The 26,265-nt window shown below is 44.3% G+C and overlaps 1 protein-coding gene across 2 annotated transcripts in view; it reads left to right on the plus strand.

Moving 5' to 3' along the window:
• Nucleotides 1-5,148: 5,148 nt before the first annotated feature.
• zgc:100829 (uncharacterized protein LOC445149 homolog) overlaps nt 5,149-26,265 on the plus strand; it is a 30,134-nt gene continuing 9,017 nt past the window's right edge. The window contains exons 1-6 of one of the 2 annotated variants that reach the window (XM_064351787.1): nt 5,149-5,499; nt 6,033-6,501; nt 17,632-17,779; nt 17,895-18,012; nt 19,855-19,902; nt 25,683-25,884. In XM_064351787.1, coding sequence (XP_064207857.1) covers nt 6,321-6,501; nt 17,632-17,779; nt 17,895-18,012; nt 19,855-19,902; nt 25,683-25,884 — 697 coding nt within the window. In that variant the 5' untranslated portion in view covers nt 5,149-5,499; nt 6,033-6,320. The remainder of the gene's footprint in view (nt 5,500-6,032; nt 6,502-17,631; nt 17,780-17,894; nt 18,013-19,854; nt 19,903-25,682; nt 25,885-26,265) is intronic. The other variant, XM_064351786.1, reaches the window with a different exon arrangement.

Genomic DNA, 26,265 nt, shown 5'->3' on the forward strand with positions numbered 1-26,265 from the left:
TAAAGCGGTATTCGAGTTCAGGCATTTTGCAGTGTGACGAGAAATTAATTTAGCAGTAGACCGAGTGTAACAGACTTATGACTGCGGCTACGAAAAGCATACTATTATTCGTACTACTCAACAGTAAATTTCTACTTTATAACAGCTCATAGAGTAGGCTGCATTGAACCGTGAGTACTTGCGTTCCTACTGTTCTGATACAACTGTAATAAATAAATAATTACAATAACAATAATAATAATAGAACTGTTGTATGATTATTATTTTTGTTATTGATATTACCATTATTGTTTGTTTTTGATGATGATGATGATGATGATGATGATAATACTAATAATAATAGGCTGCATATGTTAACCAAGAAAGCCAGTGATTTGAGAGAAACTGGGCGAAATTGACCCCCTCTCTGTGGTCTTTAGTCGCAGTCAGCTTGAAGGCTTGCTGTCATGCCCATTTTGCATTTTGACAGCCTTGTTTCCGGAGACTCAAAGGGGCTGGTGGTGTGGCTTGGAATGAGGATGAGACTGACTGCGTGCGGACAGACAGTGGGGGAGGAGGGCATGCATGGTGGGTCAAGTGTGGGGGTTTGGAGGAAGGGTACAGGAGGCTATAGTACATGCACACATGTACACACACACACAGACACACACACACATGCACACTGAACTGAGACCAGCCAAACCGGGGCCGTAAAAAGTTGGATATGCATCGAAGAGCAACGAGGCCACAGACTGCGGGAGCTGCAGTGTGCAGCAGGAACGTAGCGGTGGCAGGGCCGCCATTAACCCCCCGCCTCCCCCACCGGCCCCACTCGCTCCCGTGGGACCCGCCAAAGGAGAGGAGACAGACAGCCACAGCCAATCAGCTGCTGCGATTGATTAAGACAATTTTATTCCCGTCCAGCTCTGTCTCTGACATCCTGCTTTGTGAGGGGGTGGGGGTAAAAGAGTTCTGAGGGTAAGGCAGGGCAGCCTAAAGGGGGGGGGGGGCTGCCCCTCGATTTTCGATCGCAATCTTCGAGTGCAAGAGAATACCTCTGCATCACCCCCAATCCAGGACAGCCCCCTCCCCCCATGCTTAAATGTCAAACTCCGCCTCTGCTTTTAATGCATTTTCTCTTTCTGTTTTTCGCCTCATTTCGAATGCCAAGCTGTGTTTGTAGGTGTCACAGCCACATCCGTTCGTCAGTCCGGCTGCGCATGACTTCCAGAGTGCCAGCTGCTTTTTCCCCTCTGCGGCGCACCCGCTAAGCAGTGCGTGCATAGCTCAATCAATCAATCAATCAATCAATAACCAAATAAATCAACCAATTTTGTTACAGAGTAATTTCCATATTCGCATGTTTACAATGACCAAATTAGTGCTGGAGGAAGTTAATCTTGCACGTCCTTGTGGCATCACACATGAGTATCTGTCCGTTTCAGACCCATTTCCTATTTTGCTCAAAACCACTTACTCTCCAGCTTTCTAACTGCAAGCACGCATGACGTCACACTGGCTCGGTGGACAAAACTCCGCCAAAACGAGGACGCGCTCTGCGCTGAAGGATTTACGCAGCCCAGAGAGGCCGCAGCAATCGAAAGCCAATCACTCAGACTCCAGACAGCCGTCGATGATGACCGCGGCATCCTCCATTGATCCAGCATACAGCAGTCTCGAGTTAAACAAGGTGAATCTACAAACTGCCAAGAGCATTTAAGAACATTTAATCATCTACTGGACATGACGTTTCATCCCTATCATTCACTACTGCCTTTCATGAAATACATATTATTTCAGTTTAGTTTTTTTGACAATGATTTAGATACATGGTAGAAAATACATGCATGTTAAAATCATCAAGGATAGTAGAACAAGTCTGACTTATTTCCACTGTGGCCCTTGGTGTAAGAACATGAAACATACAACAGACAATACATACTGTACACAGCAACAGTATCCAGCAGATCTAAAAAAAATATGCATGTTAATACGTAGCATTGTCCCCTAGCCCTGCTAACTGTCCCATGTCTGGGACCTTATCAAGGAGCCTCTACTTGACTATTCTCTTTGAAATTATTCAGGTTCTGTACCTGTTTGATGACCAGCTCATTCCAGTTACGTGCACCAGCCAATGGGAATGAGCATTGCCCCATCTGTGTTCTGCACCTTGCTGAGAAATATATATATTTACTTTTTTTTCTTTTTTCTTTTCTTTTATATTGAACTTTTTTATGACTTATGCCAGCAGTTTTGTTCAGGTTGTGTTTCCTGGTACAAGGAGCATGACGCTAACAATGTCCATAATACTGCCATGGCTTTTCAGTCATCAAAGCTGAGCTCATAGAGCAACAGTGTATTCCTCTTACATTAACCAAACCTGGGTTGTGTCCGCTTTCTTGAAGAAGACTGGTTTCATGTTCCTCCTGTAGGATTACAGACACTGGTCTGTCACGTAGCACGTGCAGGCCGCATTGGCCAGGACTAGCCAGTATGCCACGGTGTCCTCTGATTGGCAGGAGAATTGTTTTCAGTCCGTTCGGCCTTGATAGAAATAGCTATGAGAAGCAACAAAGGGATACTATGTACTGCGTGTGCCACTGAGATTTTATTATCAAGCAACGCCATAAAGGTACACCGCAGAGTGATTAGTCTGACCACAGAGTTCTCAATGTGGAGAGAGAGGTCCCAGACTAGGTGTATTTTGTGTGAGCTCACATTTTAAGAAGTTGTGTGTGTATTCTGCATGTGTTGTGGCAGGCTCACGGGTGTGGGGTTTCCACGTCACCAATTCGATAACTAAACACGCACACGAAACACAACTGGAGTGCAATTGGGTGATTTATTAGGAAAAATTTACACAAGGAGGAAAAGGGGGAAATTCAGCAACCAATCCAAAGTCCACAATCCGTTCTCGTTGTCCTTTTTCCGTATTCCAGGGGTAATCCAAAAAAACAGTTCGGTACACAGCGGGGTTTGTCAAACAGTCCAGGTCACAACGGGTAATCACAGATATATTAGCTTTCTTTCACTCTCCACAACACGCGTTTCCCTCACAGTACTTTGCACTGTTTGTGCAACCCGCTTCCCTTTTTATCCCCATGCACTTAATGGCTTAATGAAGCCCAGGCTTGCCTCGTTGGGGCAGGAAGTCCATATAAGGCTCGGGGGTGGAGCCAGCGGGCTGCAACATATCTGCCCTCAATTACCACTCCCCTCACCTCTCCCTGCCGTCTGCCACAGTGTGTATTAGTATGAAGTGCATGGATGAGCGTGTCTTTGAGCATGTACAGCTGGGTGTACTTGTTACCAACATTAACTATTAAAATATGTCTCCCTTGGCTTTAATTACAATTCAACAAATTATTGGACGTTTTTTTAACCACAGGCGGCCTAATAATTTTGGTCGGTACTGTATGTGTGCATGTATTTTAAGATGTGTTTCATGTGTGTGAAATTCTGGGATCAGTATCACAACCAACACATATTTTTTTCTGCATGGGCCAGCTGTTTCCCAGAGAGAGAGGGAGTGAGAAAGAGGCAGAGATAGATAGAGAGAGAGAGATAGAGGGAGGAGGGAGGAATAGAGAGGCCTATCAGCAGTGACCTTGCCCTGGTTGGCAGTTGAAGGAGCTCCATTAGCATGTTCACATCCGGCTGTGGCTCCTCCACTGCGCACGGGCTGTCGCTTTTGGCAGGAAGTCGCTTGGAGAGGGGGGGGGATTGGGGAGGGGGGGGGGGGGGTCTGTTGCCAAGGCTGCAGAGAGGGCCCACTGGGCCGGTAAATGCCGCCACAGTCGGCAGCCTGGAAATAGCCTACATCCTGTCCCACCCCACTTCCTCTTCCTGTCTGTTGCAGGGCCCAGAGCAGCCCTGAAAGGGCTTGGGGGGGGGGGGCTTCCAGATTCAAACACCTCTCACAATGAAAGCTTTTTGTTTCACCTCTTCTCTCTCTCCAGCAGAGAGAAGGCTGGTTTGGCGATGTTAATATTTGGGTCATTAAGGCTGTGTAATAGCTCTCCAGCCAGATCTGGTCGCAGGACAGTAGAGCCCTTTTCACTGGCATCCCTCTGGACCTAACAGAGTGAAGTTAAACGGGGAGAATGTGAAATCCCAGCCGTAGCCGGGACAAGGAAGCTGTGAGCCACAGTGCTAATCCCCTTTCAATGCACATATATTCCCTGCATTCAACACACACTTCCTTCAACACAGACATTTTAAAACAAATTCCCAGTGCTCCCATTCTGAGCCACCAGAGGTCGCTAGTTACTCACATAAGAGAATAGCACCCGAAATCAAACCCTCACTGGACGTGATATCTCTTCAAGCATCCAGGTGAGGTTCATTTACTTTTATTTTATGGCTAAATAGTTAATACCAGGATACATTGCAGGTTCGAATAGAGAGGAGAATTTGACTTTGGGGGAAGATGACAGTGTGAATTTGGGGAGCGGGGACAGTACCGTTTCAGGGATAGGGGCAGTGTGGTATGGAAAAGAAGAGTAAAACAGGGAACATTACAGGAGCAGTGTGGGTTGGGAGAACAGGAGAACTTAAATATGCGGAACAAGAGCGTTATCATTTGGGTGAAACAGGGGCCTCGTAGCATGCTGAAACAGGTACAGCACAGTGCTGGGGAGCAGAAGCAGTGAAGAAGCAAGATGAGCTAACTTTGCTAGCTACGGGGTGGCAGTGCAATATAATGGGTAAGGAGTTGGTCTTGTAACCTCAAGGTCATAGGTTTGATTCCCAGGTAGGACACTGCCATTGCACCCTTGAGTAAAGTACTTAACCTGCATTGCTTCACCATGGATGCAATGTGTAAGTCGCTCTGGATAAGATGCCTGTAATGTAATGTAATGTAATGTAATGTAATGTAATGTAATGTCTATCCCTGATGCCCCAAACCCGCCTCCTCCACAAGTCCGGGAAAAGAAGTTTGGCCCAGATTCCACAATTCCTGCATTTATGTACTTTCCTTCTTTGGGAAAACTCCACAGTACATTCACACGTTTTCAGCTGTACTGCTTTTTACCATTTTACTATCTCTGTCTGCCCCTCCCCCTCCCTCCTCTTCACTTTCTCTCTCTCTCTCTCTTTCTCACTCTTTCTCTCTGCATTCAACAGGATGCAGGAATTTCTTTTTCAGCTGTGGCAGCTGTGGTCTGTTTCCTGAGCACAGTCACTGCTCTGTGAGAGAGAGAGAGAGAGAGAGACAGACAGAGAAAGAGAGATAATGAGTGAGTGGGAGGAGGAAGTGAATGAGTAAGAGGAGGGAGATTCAGAGGAGGGAAAGTGAATATGGTAGGGTAAAAGAGAGAGCAAAATAGAGAAAGAGAAAGAGAGAGAGAGAGAGAGAGAAAGAGAGAGAGAGAGAGAAAACGTGGGGGAGAGACAGACAGACCACGGAATGCTGTGATGTCATACAGTCGTTTACAGAAGAACAAGGATTCGTCCAGGCTTGCACTCCAGGGCGACTAGACTCCAGCCTTGCTGAGGACTACGCTTCCACTGCCCATTGTGAGTACGGTCTATTCTTCACAACTCCTTCTTCCTCTTTCGTTCTCCTTCTTGAGTCAGCCCGACAAACTCCTCAGTTAACCAGCAGTGCCTGCTCAGACCGTCTGTAACGGGGTTGGTTTGAAAATGCCTCTGTCTTTCAGTGACTCTTATGACTGCAACAGTAGTTTCTTCTGCTTTTAGCAGGAAGGAAAAAGGCTGCCTGCTGTTGTTTTTTCTTTTCTGGAGTACTGACATGGGACATGAGATCTGTTCATTACTCAGAGAGGGAAACAAGGGTTACTCTCGAAGAATGCAATGCTCACTTGTGGGGACGTGGAGGGGGAGTGATGGACAAGTCACTCCCAAGTTTAAAAACCTCAGCCTCATCCATGACCTAATTATATCCTCTCTGAATGAAGGGAGAGCCAGATAAAACAACAGAGAAAAGTTTTTAAAAAGTGAGTGAAACAAGCTGAGAAAAACCTTTGGCACTTGAATGTTGATATCGGTGTCGTTTGTTTTCTCCCGCCCACCCCCCCCCCCCCCCCCAGCAGAACTGTAGATTTCCAGCTGACGGCCGGCATGTGTGGAGGTCCAGCCTAGGGGGAACATGGTCAGCGGTACAGACGGGAGATAGAGGGAGCTTTTGTCTGGGCCTAGAACCTCCTCTTGTGGGGCTCTCCCTCCCTCCCCCCTCTCTCTGTCTTGCCTTCCTTCTTCATTTGAAAAGTCAAAACTTCCTCGGAAGATCTTCTGCGTGTGGTCAGAGAGGCAATCAGGAGGAACAGACCCCCCTGCGCTTACACACAGAACCCAGCCCCCCACTCCGAACCCTGAAAATGCTGCAGCAGATTTTAAAGGACATGTACATCGACCCGGATGTGCTGGAGGCGCTGAACGAGGAGCAGAAGAAGACCCTCTTCCTCAAGATGAGGCAGGAGCAAGTGAGGAGGTGGAAGGAGCGGGAGGAGAAGATGGACAGGGAGGGAGGCCTGGGCGGCCGCCCCAAACCCAGAAAAGGTACGGCGGGGCCCGTTTAGCACCGGGAGGGGGGGAGGGTTTCACCCCTCGTGCCCATATCGGTCACCTCATTCATCAGATGGGATGGGGTTCTTTCTGGGGTGGGGTGTGACCAGATTGATTAGTTTGGTCTGGATGCTTAACCACCTTGTGTTCTTGTGTCGTCTCTGGCGTTTTGACTCAGCTTCGTAAACCGCCCTGCGTGCGTCACATTGCACATTGTTTCCATTCTTCGGATGCGATGTGATGTAAGGGTGATTGCAAAAGGGCGGAGGTTTCGGGAACACATGGCGAGGGCTGTTTTTCTTCAAATGCAGTTCTGCGTTCCGTCGTTTGATGGTCTTCACTCTCACAACCCGCCGGTGGCCCGTAGAGCGTGTGGCGTGACAGGGCGGACCCTTCTTGCCTTAATCTAATCTTCGTGTTTTTGTGCCAGAGTGGTGCATTTATTTTAAGGCATGATGTCAGCCTCTTCATATGCAGGATCGCGTGAGAATCCTGGGAACGCTTCTGGTAAAAATCACTGGGTGGCCTGGCTGGAATCTCACCATCTAGTTAACTAAATAAATAAATCAATCAATCAATCAATCAATCGATAAAACAATCAACAAAGCAAACTGTCAAACCATCACTTGCATAGTCAGTCAGTTCCACAGGGCCATTGCTACAGTAACTGTGAATGGCAACTGGTACGCAGTGAAATATCCTGTGTTAATTTAACAGACTACATATGAATCTAATAGGGAGCACATGTACTTTAAGCTGATTTAACACTGAACATTTTACTGTGTACGTAGGCAAAACGCCGTGGCTTAGACATCGTCTACGGGCAGGATACGAGGCAGTGAAATCTAAACAGCATAACAGGAAATGTACGAGATGTGTTCAAGGCCACTAAGTGTTTGTGAGCCACTCAGAACCACACAGCAGCTTCTGTTCCACAGGAACTGCTTTCTCGAGTGAGAATCAGGCCTCGCAGCGTCCAGCCTTCTGAATAGGTCGTTAAGCAGGCCGACAACAGCGTAACGCGATACATCTAAAAAACAGCCGCGTAAGTTTGACAGTTTGACAGTTTTCTGTTCTCTTCACACGCTCACGCACACACGTGAGTGTATGTGTGAGTGTGTGAGAGAGAGAGAGAGAGAGAGTGAAGAGAGAGAGATAGAGAGAGATAGAGAGAGGGGGAGAGACGGATGGATGGAGGGAGGGAGAGAGAGGATGACGGGGGAGTTTTGGGTAATCAAGAGAAGATTGAATCGGGGTGAAGAAGTCAAGGCTGTTTCCTAAGAATGCACACATGCACACGCATACACCAGTGTTTAAGTTTTTTGTCCTGAAAAACTTAAACACTGGTGGAATCTTGCCCCCCCACATTTTTTTCATCCCTCTACAGGCAATCATAACTTTCCATCAGTTATGAGCTTCAGCTTCAGTTTCAGCTCTCTGAAAAATTCCCCCTTCTGAGCGCTCAGTCATACAGACCACCCTCCCCCAGAGCAGAATCCCGCAATGCACTGGGAAACCACAGAACTGCACTCTGGAATCTGAGAGCAGGGGACGACACGTCAGTAAAATCCCCCTCTTTCCCTAACGGCAGTTTCCCTGAGAAACTTACGTCAGCTGATCCTTGAGTCTGCTCGACATGTATGTCAGAAGATGAGGGGCTGGGGGGGGGAGGGTAATCGAGGGTTGAAGTCTTAGTTTTTTTCTGGCTCTTGTTATTCAAAGTCTGGTGGGCATCGTTCATGGAGGAAGACCGGATTGCTCCTCTGTGTCCCCTCAATAACACTGAGCCTGTTCTCTTTGGCCAGTACAACACTGTGTTACAACAGCAACACTGCAGTATAGCTGCAGCCCATAGTGGCAGTGTGACGTCTTGGTAGCAGAGTTCAGGGACATCAGCGATTCTCTGATAAAGACTGTGACATTACTTACAGGAGATTACATTTGTGTGTGATTGGGTGCCATGGCTGGAGACCTTGGTCTTCAGGTCACTGCATTCACTGAAACGTGCTGTACCTACAGTACGTGCAAGAAGAATTCAGGAACAAAGATTATTACAGATTATAATATCTCTATAAGAGATAACATACCTGCAAACAAAGTACCTGTGACAATAATGTCCCAGAAAAGACAAAACAAATGACTCAAAACTATCAAGTCCTTGTCAAAGGTTACAAGGATAACCATGCGCTGCTATTAAAAGTGCATTGATGGTTTTAGCCTCTTTAGCTATTGCAGGAAGTAAGGAGTTCTGGGTTTGATTCCTGCATAAACTGCTGAAAGTGAACTGCTTCAAAAAACAACTAGCTGCAAAGATGCATATTATTTATATTAATGTCATCTGTGTATGTTACTCTTGTGAAGCGCAAAGGCTACACATAGACATACTGTTTCAGTCCATTAGGCATGATTGGTCAAGGCTTAATCTTATGATCACATGACCTGCCCTGAAAATGACATCCATTTAAACAAAAGTTAGCTCTTTGGGGGCTTATATGGTGAAATTGTTTTTTTTTTTAAACAACAAAAAAAAACATTACATTACTTCAGTAGCCATTCTTATTCAAAGCAATTTACAATACAGAAACAAATGAGCAACAGTGCCAGACCTGGTGAAATTTATAAATTATAAATTAGGGGAATACCTCGACAACTGCCTCAACAACAATTTGTTGGCACCATCTGATATGTTTGGATTTCAGAAACTCATGATCGACTCATACATTGTATCGTTACTGAGTTCTGACTCAGAACAGCAAAATGATTTTTGTGCATAAGATATGAGACACCTGTCACTGGAACAACAGGAAATCACACTGGGCCAAACTGTGAGTGAAACAGGAAGTACTGAAACAGGAATTACTGACAGCATGGCAGGAAGTGCACAAGAAGGAGGTGCTTAACTGAGTCATGTTACAATATGTTACTGTGAGCTTTAGCAAACAGGGAGCAGTGTTACTTTGAGCTGTTAGAATTTGTAGGTGTAGGTATTTTGCTGCCTGAGAGTGTGTGCATATGTGCATGCTTTTGTGTGTGTGTGTGTGTGTGTGCGCGTATATGCATGCTTATGTGTGTGTGTGTTTGTGTGTGTGCGCGTACGTGCATGCTTTTGTGTGTGTGTGTGTGTGTCTGTGTGTGTGTTCATATATGCATACTTGTGTGTCTGTGTCTGTGTGTGCGTGTATGTGCATGCTTTTGTGTGTGTGTGTCTGTGTGTGTGCGTATATGCATGCTTATGTGTGTGTGTCTGTGTGTATGCACGTGTATGTGCATGCTTGTGTGTGTGTACTGGTTATAATGGACAGGGTGCTGTAGATGGAAGAGGCTTGCAAACGTGGCAGGGTGAGGTAAATTTATTTCCCATAATTTGCAGATTCACAGTGAGGATCTTGCGCGGTTGAATCTCAACAGGGAAGGCACAGCGTGCGTTTTTATGGCCGTCAGACCCAGAGAAGTGGTGGTTGTGGTGTGAGGGACGTGTCCATCAATGTCACAGTAGGGTCCAGCTCACTCCGCCTTCGTTTATCCTCTCGCCCGTTTTCCATGAACTCTCTGATGCCCGTGTGTCCTACATCCTTTTTTTTTCCGTTGGTTTAGGGCCATTGCTGCCTAATCTGCGCAGTTCCTGCAGGGACTGTTTGCGCAGAGCAGCTGTACAGCTGCGCAGCTCGGAAAGGCCTGCGTAGCTCGGCAGGGGAGGGGAGCTGGGGAGAAGAGATAGGGAGAGCAGACACTCAGGCCACTTCTGCGGGGCGGAAAAAAAGATGCACATCTCTGCACATACCTGAACCGAAACTGCATTGTTATCATAGTTTTAAGTCATGTGTTTTTCCCGGGTTGTTTGTGTAACTTTCATTGTACCCGTGGTCACACATTACACATTCAAATTCAAAATTAAGAGAATCATGGGAGCAAGGGTTTGAGTTTCACTGCTGCAAGGGTCTGAGACTTAGAAAAGCTGGATCTGAGATTTAGGGGAGCTGGATCTGAAATTTAGGGGAGCTGGATCTGAGATTTAGGGGAGCTGGATCTGAGATTTAGGGGAGCTGGATCTGAAACTCGGAAAAGCTGGATCTGAGATTTAGGGGAGCTGGATCTAAGACTTGGGAAAGCTGGATCTGAGATTTAGGGGAGCTGGATCTGAGACTCGGGAGAGTCAGATGTAAGACTCAGGAGAGTTGGGTTTGAGTCCCACTGCAGCTAGAGACTGAGACTTAGAAAATCTAGATCTGAAAGATTTGTGACCAGGTCTAAAAGTGTGAAAGTGAAGGTATGACTGACAAACTGGGTCAGAACTAATCTTTGTGCTGTCCTTTTCATCAGAGATGTTTTGTTTTCCTGGGGAATATGAGGCATTAAATATTTATTTTTATAGAGATGCTATTTTTTGGTGTGAAGCCGTGGATGCCCTAAATATTTAATGATAAACAAATGTCTGTCCTCCAAGTCCCCTCCCCTAGACCTGAAATGTCCTCTCTGTACGTCCCTGTGTGGATTTAGACACAGTACACTGCACTGAACCAAAAGCAGACTGGATAAACACTGCCTACGGTAACACGGTGGCACATTATTAACTAAGATTCAGTTGTACCCTATCTGCAAAACAATGTTGTCCTTCAGGCTTTACCATTCGGACAGGCAATGTCAAATTGCTGAGACATAACACACTGACATGTAAATTAAAAGTAGTTATACAAGCCTGTAATACCAGGCTATTGTTTGTCTGTAGCATACCCTGATCCTACTTGCCGTGCTGGATCGTATTTTCACATCATTGGTCGGTCTGGTAGTTTGACCATATATCATTTGGTATGTGGATGGTCCAAATGCAGTATACTGAAATCCTGTAGGCAAAACTGATTACCTGCTGAAGAATGACTCATTTTTGAGAACGTAGAGCAATTGCACAGTTAGTAGCCTTGGCCAGATTGAATTGTAACAATTGTTATCTTTTGTGGGGGAACAGGATGACTTTCGCATCTTCCATTTCACTCACACGTTTATTCAGCTGGATATTTACACTTCCAGTTTGGTCCGAGCGCTGTGCTCAGGGTGATCGATCCCGTGACCTTCCGGTTCCTGACTCAGTTCTGTGCGGTAGACTGAACATGCTGACATTGAGCATATGAGCATTACCCAGGGCTTCACAAACTCTATGGCCAACAACCCACCGGATGAGAGATTACATTTTCTACAACCAATCCCTCAATAAAATAGCCTAACATATGTTAAGACTACTTTGTTACTCAGTATTCCAGTGCCAACTGTGGCTGACATCTCCACAGGGCAGTCCAGATTTGCCTATAGTGTCGCCGACGGAGGGAGGGTTTCATTGGGCGGTTGATGTATCCATTCCCCATTGGACATAAACAGTGCCACTCATCCTGGCCAATCAGGAGGCCAAAGTAAGCAGTCCAGCAGTAAGTCTGTCAGCTCCTCTTCAGCTGGGCTGGTTGTGCAGCCCAGCTGGTGGACTGCAGTGAGAATAAGCGGCAGCTGCCTGTTCTGTTTTGGAAGAGAGCACACGTTCTGCGTTCTGCCTAACTGTCCGAGGATGTAGTAGTAACAAGACAGACCCACGGATGTGATTTGGTTTTCCAAATGGAAGGAAAATAATATGCTAAAATATGCAGATTTGTTGTTTTTGCAACATTAGCAGAGGTCATTAGCAAAAAAAATAGCATCGTGTATAACCCTGAGCGTGCTTTACTTTCATAAGTGTCTGTGAAAGTTGTTTAACACGTACAATGTTGAGTGTGTGGGTGTCTGTGGAGAGGCTGTGATGTTCAACATGTAGTGTCATTAGTGTGTATCTTTGCAGGAGGGGTAAAACATGCACAGTGCTTCGTGTGATTAGTGTTGAAAGAATTTATTTTCATTTTTTCACATGAACCACCTCGGCTCTTTGCAGACAGTTTGGTAACCACCTGATGAACAATGGTCTTGTGTTCAGTGTTTCACCTCCTGAATCTCATGGATCTGACCCCTACCTTGATTTTATTCTCGGCGTTAGAGATCACGAGTATAGCCAAGCAGTGACCCATGGTCACCACAGGGGGCATCATTTCACGCTTGGTGGAGTAACACTCTAGGAACATACAAAAATATGATTGGTTGAGGAGACCGCAGTACTGTAGCATGTTTCTGGACAAGTTTCATATTTTTAATCTTCTTGGTGGACACTCATATCTAGGACAATAAATAATACACATTTTTATTTTCAGTATTGCTAAAATCAACTGAAGAACTTCTGAATATCTTGCTAAAGTGTAGACTAGAAGTCATTTCACATGCAATCTCCGCATAATATCATTTCATGACTAGGGATGGGTATCATTCACATTTTGACAACAGCCCTAAAACTTTTCGAACCTGAACTGGTAGGCTACCTTGTTTTAAAAAACAATTAAATGGTAACATTATAGAACATATTTTTTATTGAAAAGGCACGTCCCACTGTTTGAATCCTTCTGGGTAAAATACAGCCACACTTTAGAAAGTTTCGCTTTTGGCATTTTGACTGAGTTTCACATGAGTTGGCTTGCTAACGATTTGACTGAGCAAGTGTATAATGTTTGTACAGATGACACCAAAATTAAGCACTGAAGTCTGCAATGTTATTCGGACTGGTCGGTAACGTTACCACTCGTATGAGAACCAGTTCCTGCGAACAGGTTATGCTACCAAACCCTATTCATAACTCAGACAGCTACACGACTACAAGGTAGGCCCTAAAACCTCAGACTACTATTGCAGGCTTCGCCCAGCCAGGGGCTTTTTCTGCAGAGCTGCAGCAACAATGTTTATATATGCAGCCATCTAGCTAGATAATTGATGGTCAGTTTCACCCTTTATGGCCATTTAAGTACGCCTGACCTAACATGGGAATGTCACCATTCAAAGTTTATGTTTCACATGGAAGTGAATGAACTTAAGTAGAAATTGCAGAGGGGATTTTGTGTAATAAAGAACAGAGCCCAAATTCAACTACCAGAAAAAATATAATTAAAAATTGTCCTATCTTTCATTCTGCCTATTGTGCTCTATAGTAATGAAGTGTGGGGTCCCAAGGAACACAATTGACAATCTATGCAGTGTCACTAAATGACATCCAAAATAGGGTGTTAAAATTCATCCAAAAAAGGCATTAACGGCACTAAAATTCTGGATCCATTTAGCAAATAGCAACCCCAACTCCGGTCGTGATAAATTCCTGAAATGCCAAGAGGTGAGTCCAGAAAACAGTTTTCTCTGCCAGCTGGTCCTGAGATAGACAGCGCTGACATCCATTGAAACGAGGCAGCCTCAGGACAGCACCATCACCCCACAATAGGCTACAGTCAACCAAACTATGAAACGACACAAACGGAATTACATTACATTATTGGGGGACACACGCACACACACAAACACAAAGCAAAATAGAGTGCTATCTGGAGACGTGGAAAAATTCAGTTTCAGAAAGTAAAAGTCTTGCCCAGTATTTTGTTCCAGTCACATGGATTTGCTAATTATTCAGCCAGGGGGTAGACCAAATTAGTGAAATCAGCTGGCTGAGTTCATGGGTGGAAGAAACACACGGCAGGATTTTTACTTTCTGAACCCTGGGCTTTCCACCTCTGACTATCTGGCTAGTAGAAGAGAATGCAACATGGCGGAATATCTGAGCATGATGAGAAATCATAAAAAAGAAAACACAGACAGAGTGCAGACTTACTGGTTCGTATTCATAAAGCATCCCAGAGTAGGAGCACTGATCTAGGATCAGTTTAGCCTTGTGGCTCAATATGGAAAAGGGCCAGATGTGGACAAGGGAAGCCTGGCCCTAGATCAGGGTTCTTTTTGACCTGCTTCAGCATTGCATGCAGCGCTCTTGCTGTGAATTTTTCAGGATGCCCACACCTAGAGAGAATAGCAACAGAACTGAATTTCCCACATTTGTAGACAACTTGCCTTATTGTGGATTGATGAACACCCAGGCCTTTATAAATGCTTTTGTAGCCTTTTCCAGCTTTGTACATCTCTACAATTCTTCCTTTGAACATTTGGTTAGGGCATGATTCACATGAACAGATGTTTCTTGAGAAGAGCATACTCTGTCAGTAACCAAACTGTGTGCCTTTTTAATAGGGCAGTCCACACCTACAATCTCATCCCATTGATTGGAACACCTGACTCCAATTCGTTTTTGGAGAAGTAATTAGCCTAGAGGTTCACATACTTTTTTCCGACCAAGATTGTGAATGTCTAAATGATGCATTCAGTATTGACAAGAAGTTCAATAATTTGTTTGTTATTAGTAATGCTGATTGTGTTAGTCTATAATAAGCCAAAACTTGGGTGTTATTCTTGATTCTGAGTTGGATTTTAAATCACATATCAACAATGTTACAAATATTTTTTCATTTAAGAAATATTGCAAGAGTTAGACCCTACCTCTCACTGGAAGATGCCAAAAAGTTGACCCATGCCTTTGAATTCTCTCACCTAGATTATTGCAATGCACTCTTCACTGGATTACCTAAAAAAAACTATTGATAGGCTGCAACTTGTATAAAATGCAGCAGCCAGAATTTTAACAAAAACCAGAAAAAGAGACCATATTACACCAGTTCTCGCCTCATTGCACTGGCTCCCTGTAATATTTAGGATTGATTAAAAAAATATTTTATTTGTTTTTAAGGCCCTAAATAGTTTAGCACCTTCATACCTCTGTGATTGCTTATCTAAGTATGTCCCAAACAGTTGCCTCAGATCGTCTAGTGTTGGCTTGCTCAATGCCCCAAGAATGAATTACAAAAAGTATGGTGAAGCAGCTTTCTGTTCTTATGCACCAAAGGTTTGGAACAAACTCCCATTACAAATAAGACAAGCAACCTCTGTTGATAGTTTTAAGAAACAGCTCAAAACCCATTTTTATGATCTTGCTTTCAATTAATTTCACCTTTTCATTTTAACACCATTGTTATTATTTTATATTTCTTTTATATTTCTTAGACTTGTTTTATGCTTTTTATATCTTAGGATTGTTTTTATCATTATCAATTTATTTTATTACTATTATTTTATTTATTTTATTTTTATTAGTATTATTATTCTTTTTCTTTATTATTTATTTATTTTTATTTTTAATTTACGTCATTTCTGCTATTATCATTCATTTTATTTCTATTTTCTATTTTTATCTTATCTTAATACCTGTGGTACTGATTTCTATTGTTTCTCTTGTAAAGCACTTTGAGCTGCATTTTATGATATGGAAGGTGCTATATAAATAAAGTTTTATTATTATTATTATTATTATTATTATTATTATAGTTTGTGTTAGAAACAGAGAGAGTAAGATAGAGATAGAGAGTCAGAGAGAGATATATAAGGACTTTGACTTATGTCGTTCCTTTATTGAAACACAAAGAACTTTCCATAATATCATATAACCTATCCTAACCCCCTATTTGCAAACCCAAAATTGCCATCCCTACCCACGCCCCCAAAAAATGCAAAAAGAAAAACCAATAACGCCCAACCTCCACACTCATCTAAACATAAGATGGAGAAACAGAGAGAGCGAGCTGAGACAGAGAGACGGGAGAAATACAGGCAGAGAGGGAGGAAGCGAGACGGAGCACCTCCAGGACCGTGTCCGAAGGAAACCGGCTGTGCAGGATTTGTTTTATTATTACATTAGCTCATTAGCTCAGCGCCGGAGAAGTCTATTTCTTTTTTAAAGCACCCGTCGTCTGCCAATGCTTTAACGCCGTCCTGAGTACAAAGAGGTCCAGAGGGAGCCATAGGTGTTCTCTCTCTCTCCTCTCTCACTCTCCTCTCTCACTCTCCTCTCTCTCTCACTCTCTCTCTCTCCTCTCTCTCTCCTCTCCTCTCTCTCTCCTCTCTCTCTCTCTGCCCCCCCCCCACTCTCCTCTCTCTCTCTTGCTGTTTAAACATGGCTTGGGTTTTTTCTCTCTCTCTCTCTCGTTTCCGTACTGTGAAACTGGGAAGCAGTGCAGCGTGGTCTCGGGGGCGTCGGGCTGGGGCGGCGCCTGCCCATCACGCGGGGCTCGTCAGCCTGACGGTTCGCTTTGAAAGCCCAAACGAGGCCCCCCTCCCCGGCTCCTCCGGGCGATCACACTTCCTGATTCCAAACATAACCAGCCTGAAAATTCACGCTGTGCATTCCCGTAAAGCACGGTTTTGCCTCACATTCTGTGTGACCTGGATACTTCACGTGGCCTGCATTTTTGTCCTTTCCTCGGTATCTACAGTATTTACACCAAAGTCCATACTGAGAGTGTCCCTGTAACTTACCATAATGGTGTTTCTGTCTGTTCTCCACTGAGACAAAACTGCTCATTGGTTTGCAAACTAAAGGGATTCATAAAAGCTTTGAGAGATATGGAGGGAAAGACTTTTAAAAAATGCTGCAGTCCTTTGAACATGAAGCCTCTAGCTCAAACTTCTCCATTCACCTGATTTTAACCCATGGTTAATGGAAATACCACCTTGCTGAAAGTTCCACAATGACATCACAAACAGCTAAGGTTGCCAACATTCCCTTGCCCAAATAAGGGCGTAACACAGTGGTACACACTAATACGACCAGATTCCATGTAACTGGAATCGCGCAATGCTATTAATTTGTTATTTAAAGGTCATGCCTGTGAAAACTTTGTTGTGGCTGGAAATTTGACATTTGAAAGCCATTGGCACATTTGAAGACAATATCACTTCACAGAAAGCATTCAATAAAAATATAAGTTCATTAGTTTGAAGATGAGGTGGGAATCAGTGCTAACACAGCAACATTAACTGGCTGTCTCTTTTTTCTACAGCTCATAGTAACAGTGTCTGTTTCTACAGCTCATAGTAACAGTGACTGTTTCTACAGCTCATAGAAACAGTGTCTGTTTCTACAGCTCATAGTAATAATGTTCATTTCTACAGCTCATAGTAATAATGTTCATTTCTACAGCTCATAGTAATAGTGTTCATTTCTACAGCTCATAGTAATAGTGTTCATTTCTACAGCTTGCAGTATGAGTGTTTCTCTGGCTACAGTGCAAAGTTTATGTGTGTCTCTGAGCCTGTTGCACACATTGACAGTTTGTATTTGTCTTTCTGTCTCTGCAGCCCATTGCAAGAGTGTCAGCTGGCTCCTGGGTCGAGATGGAGATGTACACGTCTGTGTTATTGGAGAAGTGGACGAATTCAAGGCTTCCAAACTGATCTACCCTGGACTAGGGGAACGCAAAGGTTCAAGCGTTCACAAAAACCCGTGGTACTGAAAATAAAAACTAAAACAATGCTGTAGAAAGAGTAATGATAGTTAGGCTTTTATTATTAATTACATGATTACTGCCATCGTAACCATTAGCGTACAAAAACCTCTGCAGGTGCCAGAGTGACATCCTGAAGGGCAATCTGGTGAAGCAAACATCCCCCGACCCAGCCAGAGCCCAGAGGGAGAATCTGCCCCCTGCAGCCCAGACAGGAGTGCAGCTGAATCTCAGGGTGAGTCCCGGAGTGTGTGTGTGTGTGTGTGTGTGTGTGAATGAGTGTTTGTACAGGTGTATGTATGTGCTTGTGTGTGTGTGGATGTGTGTGTGTTAGTGTGTGTGTGTGTGTGTGTGTGAATGAGTGTTTGTACAGGTGTATGTATGTGCGTATGTGTGTGTGGATGTGTGTGTGTTAGTGTGTGTGTGTGTGTGTGTGTGTGTTAGTGTGCGTGTGCAGGTGCGTGTGTGTGTGTTAGTGTGCGTGTGCAGGTGTGTGTGTGCATGATTGTGTGTGTGTGTGTGTGTGCATGTGTGTGAGTGTGTGTGTGTGTGTGTGTGTGTGTGTGTGTGTGTGTGTGTGATGTGTGTGTGTGTGTGTGATTGTGTGTGTGTGTGTTTGATTGTGTGTGTGTGTGAGTGTGTGTGTGTGCGTGTGTGTGTGGTGTGTGTGTGTGTGTGTATGTTGTGAGTGTGTGGTGTGTGTGGTGTGTGTGTGTGTGTGTGGTGTGTGTGTGTGTGTGAGTATGTGTGTGTGTGTGTGTGTGTGGTGTGTGTGAGTATGTGTGTGTGTGTGTGTGTGTGTGTGTGTGTGTGTGTGTGTGAGTATGTGTGTGATGTGTGTGTGTGTGTGTGTGTGTGTGTGGGGTGGGTGCGTGTTGTGTGTGGTATGTTGGGGTATTGGTGTGAGTGTGTGTGTGTGTGTGTGTGGGGTAGGGGATGACCTTTGTCTCCTGTCATTAATCTCTCAGGCTCGGTGGAGGGCAGTGAGATGCTCTCTCTCTGCGGGGAGAATTGCTGTTGCTGAGAATTGCACAACCAAATAAATCACACAGGCTCCTGCTCCACCTTCTATATCATTCCCTCCTTCCCTCCCTCTCTCCCTTTCTCTCTCTCCCTTTACCTTGCGCTACCCCAGTCTTCAATATCTCTTTTCCTGGTGAACCCTATGTCACACCCTCCCTTTCTTTCTCCATTCATTCTTTCCTCTATCTCCCTCTCCCTCTGTCCTATCGCCAATCATTTTGTCCCTCCCTCTTCCCCTGATGAATCCATCTTTCTCTCCCTCTCTCTCTCTCTCTTTCTCTCTCTCTATCATTCTTCATTGATACCCCAGCCTATCCCTACACAGCTTTCTCCTCCATCTAAGTTCATGATCAAGCGAAAATATAATGTCACCAGGACATTCGGGGGTGTGTTTGTGAGCGCGTTTTGTCGCGAGCTCACGTGCTCATGCGTCTTTGTGCGCGTTCAGGGGACAAGGGGCTTATCTCCACACTCCGTATCGCCTTTTTCAAGATTTGCCTGGTTGTCATGGCAACTTGCTGCGCACACGGCAAGTGCGTTGGCCAGAGGGGAGATCTTGGCTGGACGGTGTCGCTGGACCGTGTTCACCCTCACGCTGACGCACACACACACACACGCACACACATACACACACACTTGCGGTGCTGGTTCATGTGCCAGCATTCAGGGGGATTTTGTGGCTAAATAAATGTGGAAAAGACGTTGAGCGGGAGAACCCATGTAGGACTGTTCACGTTGCTACACAGGCGAGTACAGAATGGAACTGAATGTGCAAAACACACGCAAAGGCATATATAGATAACTACTACTGAAGAGTAGTCTGCACAGCTGGCCTGAAGTAGAATCCCTGTAAGAGTCACCCCTTCCTGTCTACATTGAAAAAGGCTTTAAAATCAAGAACTGTCAAGATTTTGACTGCTTTTCAAATCTAAGCTCTTCTGTTGAGTATGTGTTTGTCTACGTGTGTGTGTGTGTGTGCGTGTGTGTGTATGTGTACATGAGTGTGTGTGTATGCATTCATACTTGATGTCTGATTCTTCATCATTCTCCACAGGACAACACTGAAGATCTGAAGGCAGCTGCTCACTTGCCCCCTCTGCAGGTACAGGAGGCTACATTACCTTGCACACATGAACATGGCCACACAAGCATGCACACATCACACATGCACACACAGGCCATACCCGCCAATGTGGTCAAATATGCATGCAGACAGACAGTGCATGTTACACAAGCACAACCACAATAAGTTGTATTGCACTACTAGGCAGGTGAAAGGTGGCAGACCTGTGTAACTACTGTGTTTATGTACTGTCTGTGTAACTCTCCTCATTGCGTGTAATTCTGCATGCATGTAACTCTCTCTCCTGCCATTGATCTCTATTCATGATGTTACCCTTCTCACAATGAGTAACTTTCCTCACCCTGTGTAACTCTACTCACTGGGTGTGACTCTGCACACTATGCGTAACTTTGCCCACTTTGGCACTCTCTTGTTGCCATTTCTACAGTAACTGGGTAGCCTAGGATTGTTAGGTCATGTGAGGATAAAGGAACATTTGATTATGATGATAGTTGAGGGTTTGGCAGCGTCTTCCACCTTGAACCTTTGGCAGTTGTGCGCAGCCCTTCGCATAGCCCTCTGCAGAGCTGCAGAGCCCTGGGCGTAGCTGTGGTATACTGTGGTGTGGAGAGTATCCGACCTTTGACCTGAACAAAAGTGGTGTCCAGATTCTGCCTTTTTCGTCCTACAATGCAGCTAACAGAGACTGCACGTATCTCACAAGCATGCGGACACAGGTACACGCACACACATGCTCGCACACACAGGAAAACACGCACACAAGCACACACACACCCACACAAACAAATGCATGCAAGCACACACTCACACACACACACGCACACACAGAAATACACACACACAAGCACATGCATACCAGCATACTCACACTCACACACACACACACACACACACCCTACACACCAACACACGCACACACCCACATACCCATGCACACACACACACACACACACACACACACACACACACACACTCACTCAAACTGCTCCTCTCCTGAGCCCAGCCAGGCCAGCTGTCCCTTGCATTCAGCAGTTCGCCCCAGATCCACTTACTCCCAGCTGTCCCTCACTCCATTCCAGCCTCTCCTTTACCTCCCGCAGTGTGTCCAGGGCTCGCTGATGTACTCTGAGTGCCGATCATTACCGCACACAGCCTTCCTCAGACGCTGTGTAATTACCGCACAAGGCCACCCTGTGTCAGTATGTCATTACAGACGAAACGCGGCAGGCCTGAATATGGCATTACTGCACACTGCTTCCCTGTGTCAGTGTGTCATTATTACCACAGAAGGATTCCCTGTGTCAGTGTGTCATTATTAGCACAGATGGCTTCCCTGTGTCAGTGTGTCATTATTAGCACAGACGGATTCCCTGTGTCAGGGTGTCATTATTACCACAAACGGCTTCCCTGTGTCAGTTCGTCATTATTACCACAGACGGATTCCCTGTGTCAGTGTGTCATTATTAGCACAGATGGCTTTTCTGTGTCAGTGTGTCATTATTACCACAGACGGCTTCCCTGTGTCAGTGTGTCATTATTACCACAGACGGATTCCCTGTGTCAGTGTGTCATTATTAGCACAGACGGATTCCCTGTGTCAGTGTGTCATTATTACCACAGATGGCTTCCCTGTGTCAGTGTGTCATTATTACCACAGACGGATTCCCTGTGTCAGTGCGTCATTATTAGCACAGACAGCTTCCCTGTGTCAGGGTGTCATTACTGCACACAGCCTCCTTATGATAGCGTTCCATTACCACACACAGCGCCCCAGAGCCAGTAGGTCATTACGACATATGGCCGTCCTGTGTCAGTAGGTCATTGCCACATGCAGACTGTGTGTGTGTGTGTGTGCGCACGTGTGTGTGTGTGTGTGTGTGTGTGCATAAACATGAATGTTTGTGTGTGTGTGTGTGTGTGTGTGTATGCATAACTGTGAATGTTTGTGTGTGTGTGTGTGTGTGTGTATGCATAAATGTGAATGTTTGTGTGTTTGTATGTGTGTGTGTGTGTATGCATAAATGTGAATGTTTGTGTGTTTGTATGTGTGTGTGTGTGTATGCATAAATGTGAATGTTTGTGTGTTTGTATGTGTGTGTGTGTGTATGCATAAATGTGAATGTTTGTGTGCGTGTGTGTGTGTGTGTGTGTGTGTGTGTGGGCATGAGTGCGCGTGTACAGCGATAGCAGAGGGTTTGGTTATGGTTCCATTTGAGCAGATGGTTGAGGAAGTTGAGCAGGGAATTAAATTGCCTTAGACACTGCGAGCGCCAATCGCAGATGGATGGCACGATGACGGTCCCTCCTGAGGACGGGCCAGAATCCTCCCCCCCCTCCCTCGAGCCAAATCACCCTGTGAGGAAATGCCTTCTCCTCACTGTCCTGAGACGTGCATACAGCGTACACTATGCAGCTTACACTACAGCCATATCCCCAATGATACAGAGTACACTACAGCCATATCCTCAATAATACAGAGTACACTACAGCCATATCCTCAGTAATACAGAGTACACTACAGCCATATCCTCAATAATACAGAGTACACTACAGCCATATCCCCAATGATACAGAGTACACTACAGCCATATCCCCAATAATACAGAGTACACTACAGACATATCCTCAATAATACAGAGTACACTACAGACATATCCTCAATAATACAGAGTACACTACAGCCATACCCTCAATAATACAGAGTACACTACAGACATATCCTCAATAATACAGAGTACACTACAGCCATATCCTCAATAATACAGAGTACACTACAGCCATACCCTCAATAATACAGAGTACACTACAGACATATCCCCAATAATACAGAGTACACTACAGCCATACCCTCAATAATACAGTGTACACTACAGCCATATCCCCAATGATACAGAGTACACTACAGCCATATCCTCAATAATACAGAGTACACTACAGCCATATCCCCAATGATACAGAGTACACTACAGCCATATCCCCAATGATACAGAGTACACTACAGCCATATCCTCAATAATACAGAGTACACTACAGCCATATCCTCAATAATACAGAGTACACTACAGCCATATCCTCAATAATACAGAGTACACTACAGACATATCCTCAATAATACAGAGTACACTACAGCCATACCCTCAATAATAGAGTACACTACAGCCATATCCTCAATAATACAGAGTACACTACAGCCATATCCCCAATGATACAGAGTACACTACAGCCATACCCTCAATAATACAGTGTACACTACAGACATATCCTCAATAATAGAGTACACTACAGCCATATCCTCAATAATACAGAGTACACTACAGCCATATCCCCAATGATACAGAGTACACTACAGCCATATCCTCAATAATACAGAGTACACTACAGCCATATCCTCAATAATACAGAGTACACTACAGCCATATCCTCAATAATACTAAGTACACTACAGCCATATCCTCAATAATACAGAGTACACTACAGCCATATCCTCAATAATACAGAGTACACTACAGCCATATCCTCAATAATACAGAGTACACTACAGCCATATCCTCAATAATACAGAGTACACTACAGCCATATCCTCAATAATACAGAGTACACTACAGCCATATCCCCAATGATACAGAGTACACTACAGCCATATCCTCAATAATACAGAGTACACTACAGCTATATCCTAAATAATACAGAGTACACTACAGACATATCCTCAATAATACAGAGTACACTACAGCCATATCCTCAATAATACAGCCCACACTACAGACATATCCTCAATAATACAGAGTACACTACAGCCATATCCTCAATAATACAGAGTACACTACAGCCATATCCTCAATAATACAGAGTACACTACAGTCATATCCCCAATAATACAGAGTACACTACAGACATATCCTCAATAATACAGTGTACACTACAGATATATCCTCAATAATACAGAGTACAGTACAGCCATATCCTCGATAATACAGAGTACACTACAGACATATCCTCAATAATACAGTGTACACTACAGCTATATCCCCAAGAATACAGTGTACACTACAGCTATATCCTAAATAATACAAAGTACACTACAGACATATCCTCAATAATACAGTGTACACTATAGCTAGCTATATCCTCAATAATAGAGTACACTACAGCCATATCCTCAATAATACAGAGTACACTACAGTCATATCCTCAATAATACAATGTACACTACAGCTATATCCTCAATAATACAGAGTACACTACAGCCATATCCTCAATAATACAGAGTACACTACAGCCATATCCTCAATAATACAGAGTACACTACAGCCATATCCTCAATAATACAGCGTACACTACAGCCATATCCTCAATAATACAAAGTACACTACAGCCATATCCCCAATAATACAGAGTACACTACAGACATATCCTCAATAATACAGAGTACACTACAGCCATATCCCCAATAATACAGAGTACACTACAGCCATATCCTCAATAATACAGTGTACACTACAGTCATATCCCCAATAATACAGTGTACATTACAGTCATATCCTCAATAATACAGTGTACACTACAGCTATATCCTCAATAATACAGAGTACACTACAGCCATGCACTGCACTCCCTACACAACGGTCATACACTACCTACTCTACAGTTCTACACTACCTATACTATGGTCCTACACTACCTACACTACGATCGTACACTGTGTACACTATGGTCCTACACTACCTACACTACAGTTCTACACTACCTACACTATGGTTCTACACTACCAACACTACGGTCCTACGCTACCTACACTACGGTCGTACACTGTGTACACTACATTTCTACACTACCTACTCTACAGTTCTATACTATCTGCACTATGGTCCTACACTGCCTACACTACGGTCCTACACTGTGTACACTATGGTCTACACTACCTACACTATGGTTCTACACTACCTGAAAAAAACAACATAAAAAAACTCACACTTACCACGGCAGTTTGTCCGCTGTCACAATAAACATGTTTTTCGAGCAAAAAAATGAACCAACTGTGACTCTCTCTGCTATTAATATCCCTGCAACGTAGCGAGCAGATGACTGCTAACGACTGCTAACAGGCCCCAGCCACACGTTGCTTAGTGACTACCAGTCGGGAAAAGGGGTGTTAAAATGATCGACATCACCAGTAGCATTTTCACATCCAGTACTTCCAGTAGATTGAAGGCAACGTGTTCAAAAAGTTAGCAAGCTTAAATAAATATATGTCACAAATGGATGATTGATAGGTTTACACCTAAGGAATATAAATAAATCAGCGCTATGGGAGTTGTGAGTCATGGGGACAAGCAGAATAAGCATGCATTCAGTAAGCTTCATTATTTGTTTTCATTGTAACATGTTTCATAGCCTTGACTTCTGACTTTGATATCATCATTGACTACTGTGTTGTCACTGCCAAAGAAGCAATTTATCCATTGCCTAAAATAGAATTTGTTGTACTGTGATTTATTCAGTGCATTACACGAAACCTCGATAATGCACGTAGCTTGTGTTACATCGTAAGTTCAGGGATCGTTCCATGCTTCATTTCACCATTGGCAAACTGTGGTAGCCAGATGTGTGCCCCTGAAATGAGTTATCTAGTAAAATGAAAACAAATTCTTAATTAAACAACATATATATATTTGATTATAATCATCCAGAACTGCGATATCCCTTTATATATTAAATAAAAATAACAACTTTGTTTTTTCCACCATGAGTAGTTAATAACAAAGTGTCAACGGGACTGTACCCCTTTCTTTCTGCAGGAACCAAAGGAGAGCCCTGTCACCCCTAAATCTGCGGTCAGCCCGAAGGACTCCAGCTATCAGCCGAATCTCAGCCACGGCAGCCGGCCCCTGGTCACCGACAAACCCGGCCCCCTGGACCCGGGGGGCCGACACCACGTCCCGCTGCCCGTCACCGCCAGGCTCCGCCCCCAGGACTCTCAGGAGCAGCAGAATGACAAAGGTCAGAGGCCGTTGCCATAGCACCAAGCTCTCATCGCGGTTCCACCCTCTTTCTGATTACACTCGTCCTGGAGAGAGAGAGAGAGAGAGAGAGAGAGAGATGACACACTGGGTATCAATCTCGCTCACCAGTGTTTGGAATGAACTCTTTATTGTCCCTGATGGGTCCATTTATTATGCAGCCTAGTCAATGTAATAAACAGTTTTATAATAATAAAAATAAAAATAATAATAATAAAAATAATAATAATAATAATAATAATAATAATAATAATAATAATAATGAGCATCATCATTGAAATAACACACATGGCCTTCAGGATATGGTGGTTGCAGTCTCCTCTACAGAAACACTAAGCTTAGTGTGCTGTAAAATTGATTG

The sequence above is a fragment of the Anguilla rostrata genome, chromosome 9 (assembly GCF_018555375.3).
Source record: "Anguilla rostrata isolate EN2019 chromosome 9, ASM1855537v3, whole genome shotgun sequence".
Classification (NCBI taxonomy): domain Eukaryota; kingdom Metazoa; phylum Chordata; class Actinopteri; order Anguilliformes; family Anguillidae; genus Anguilla; species Anguilla rostrata.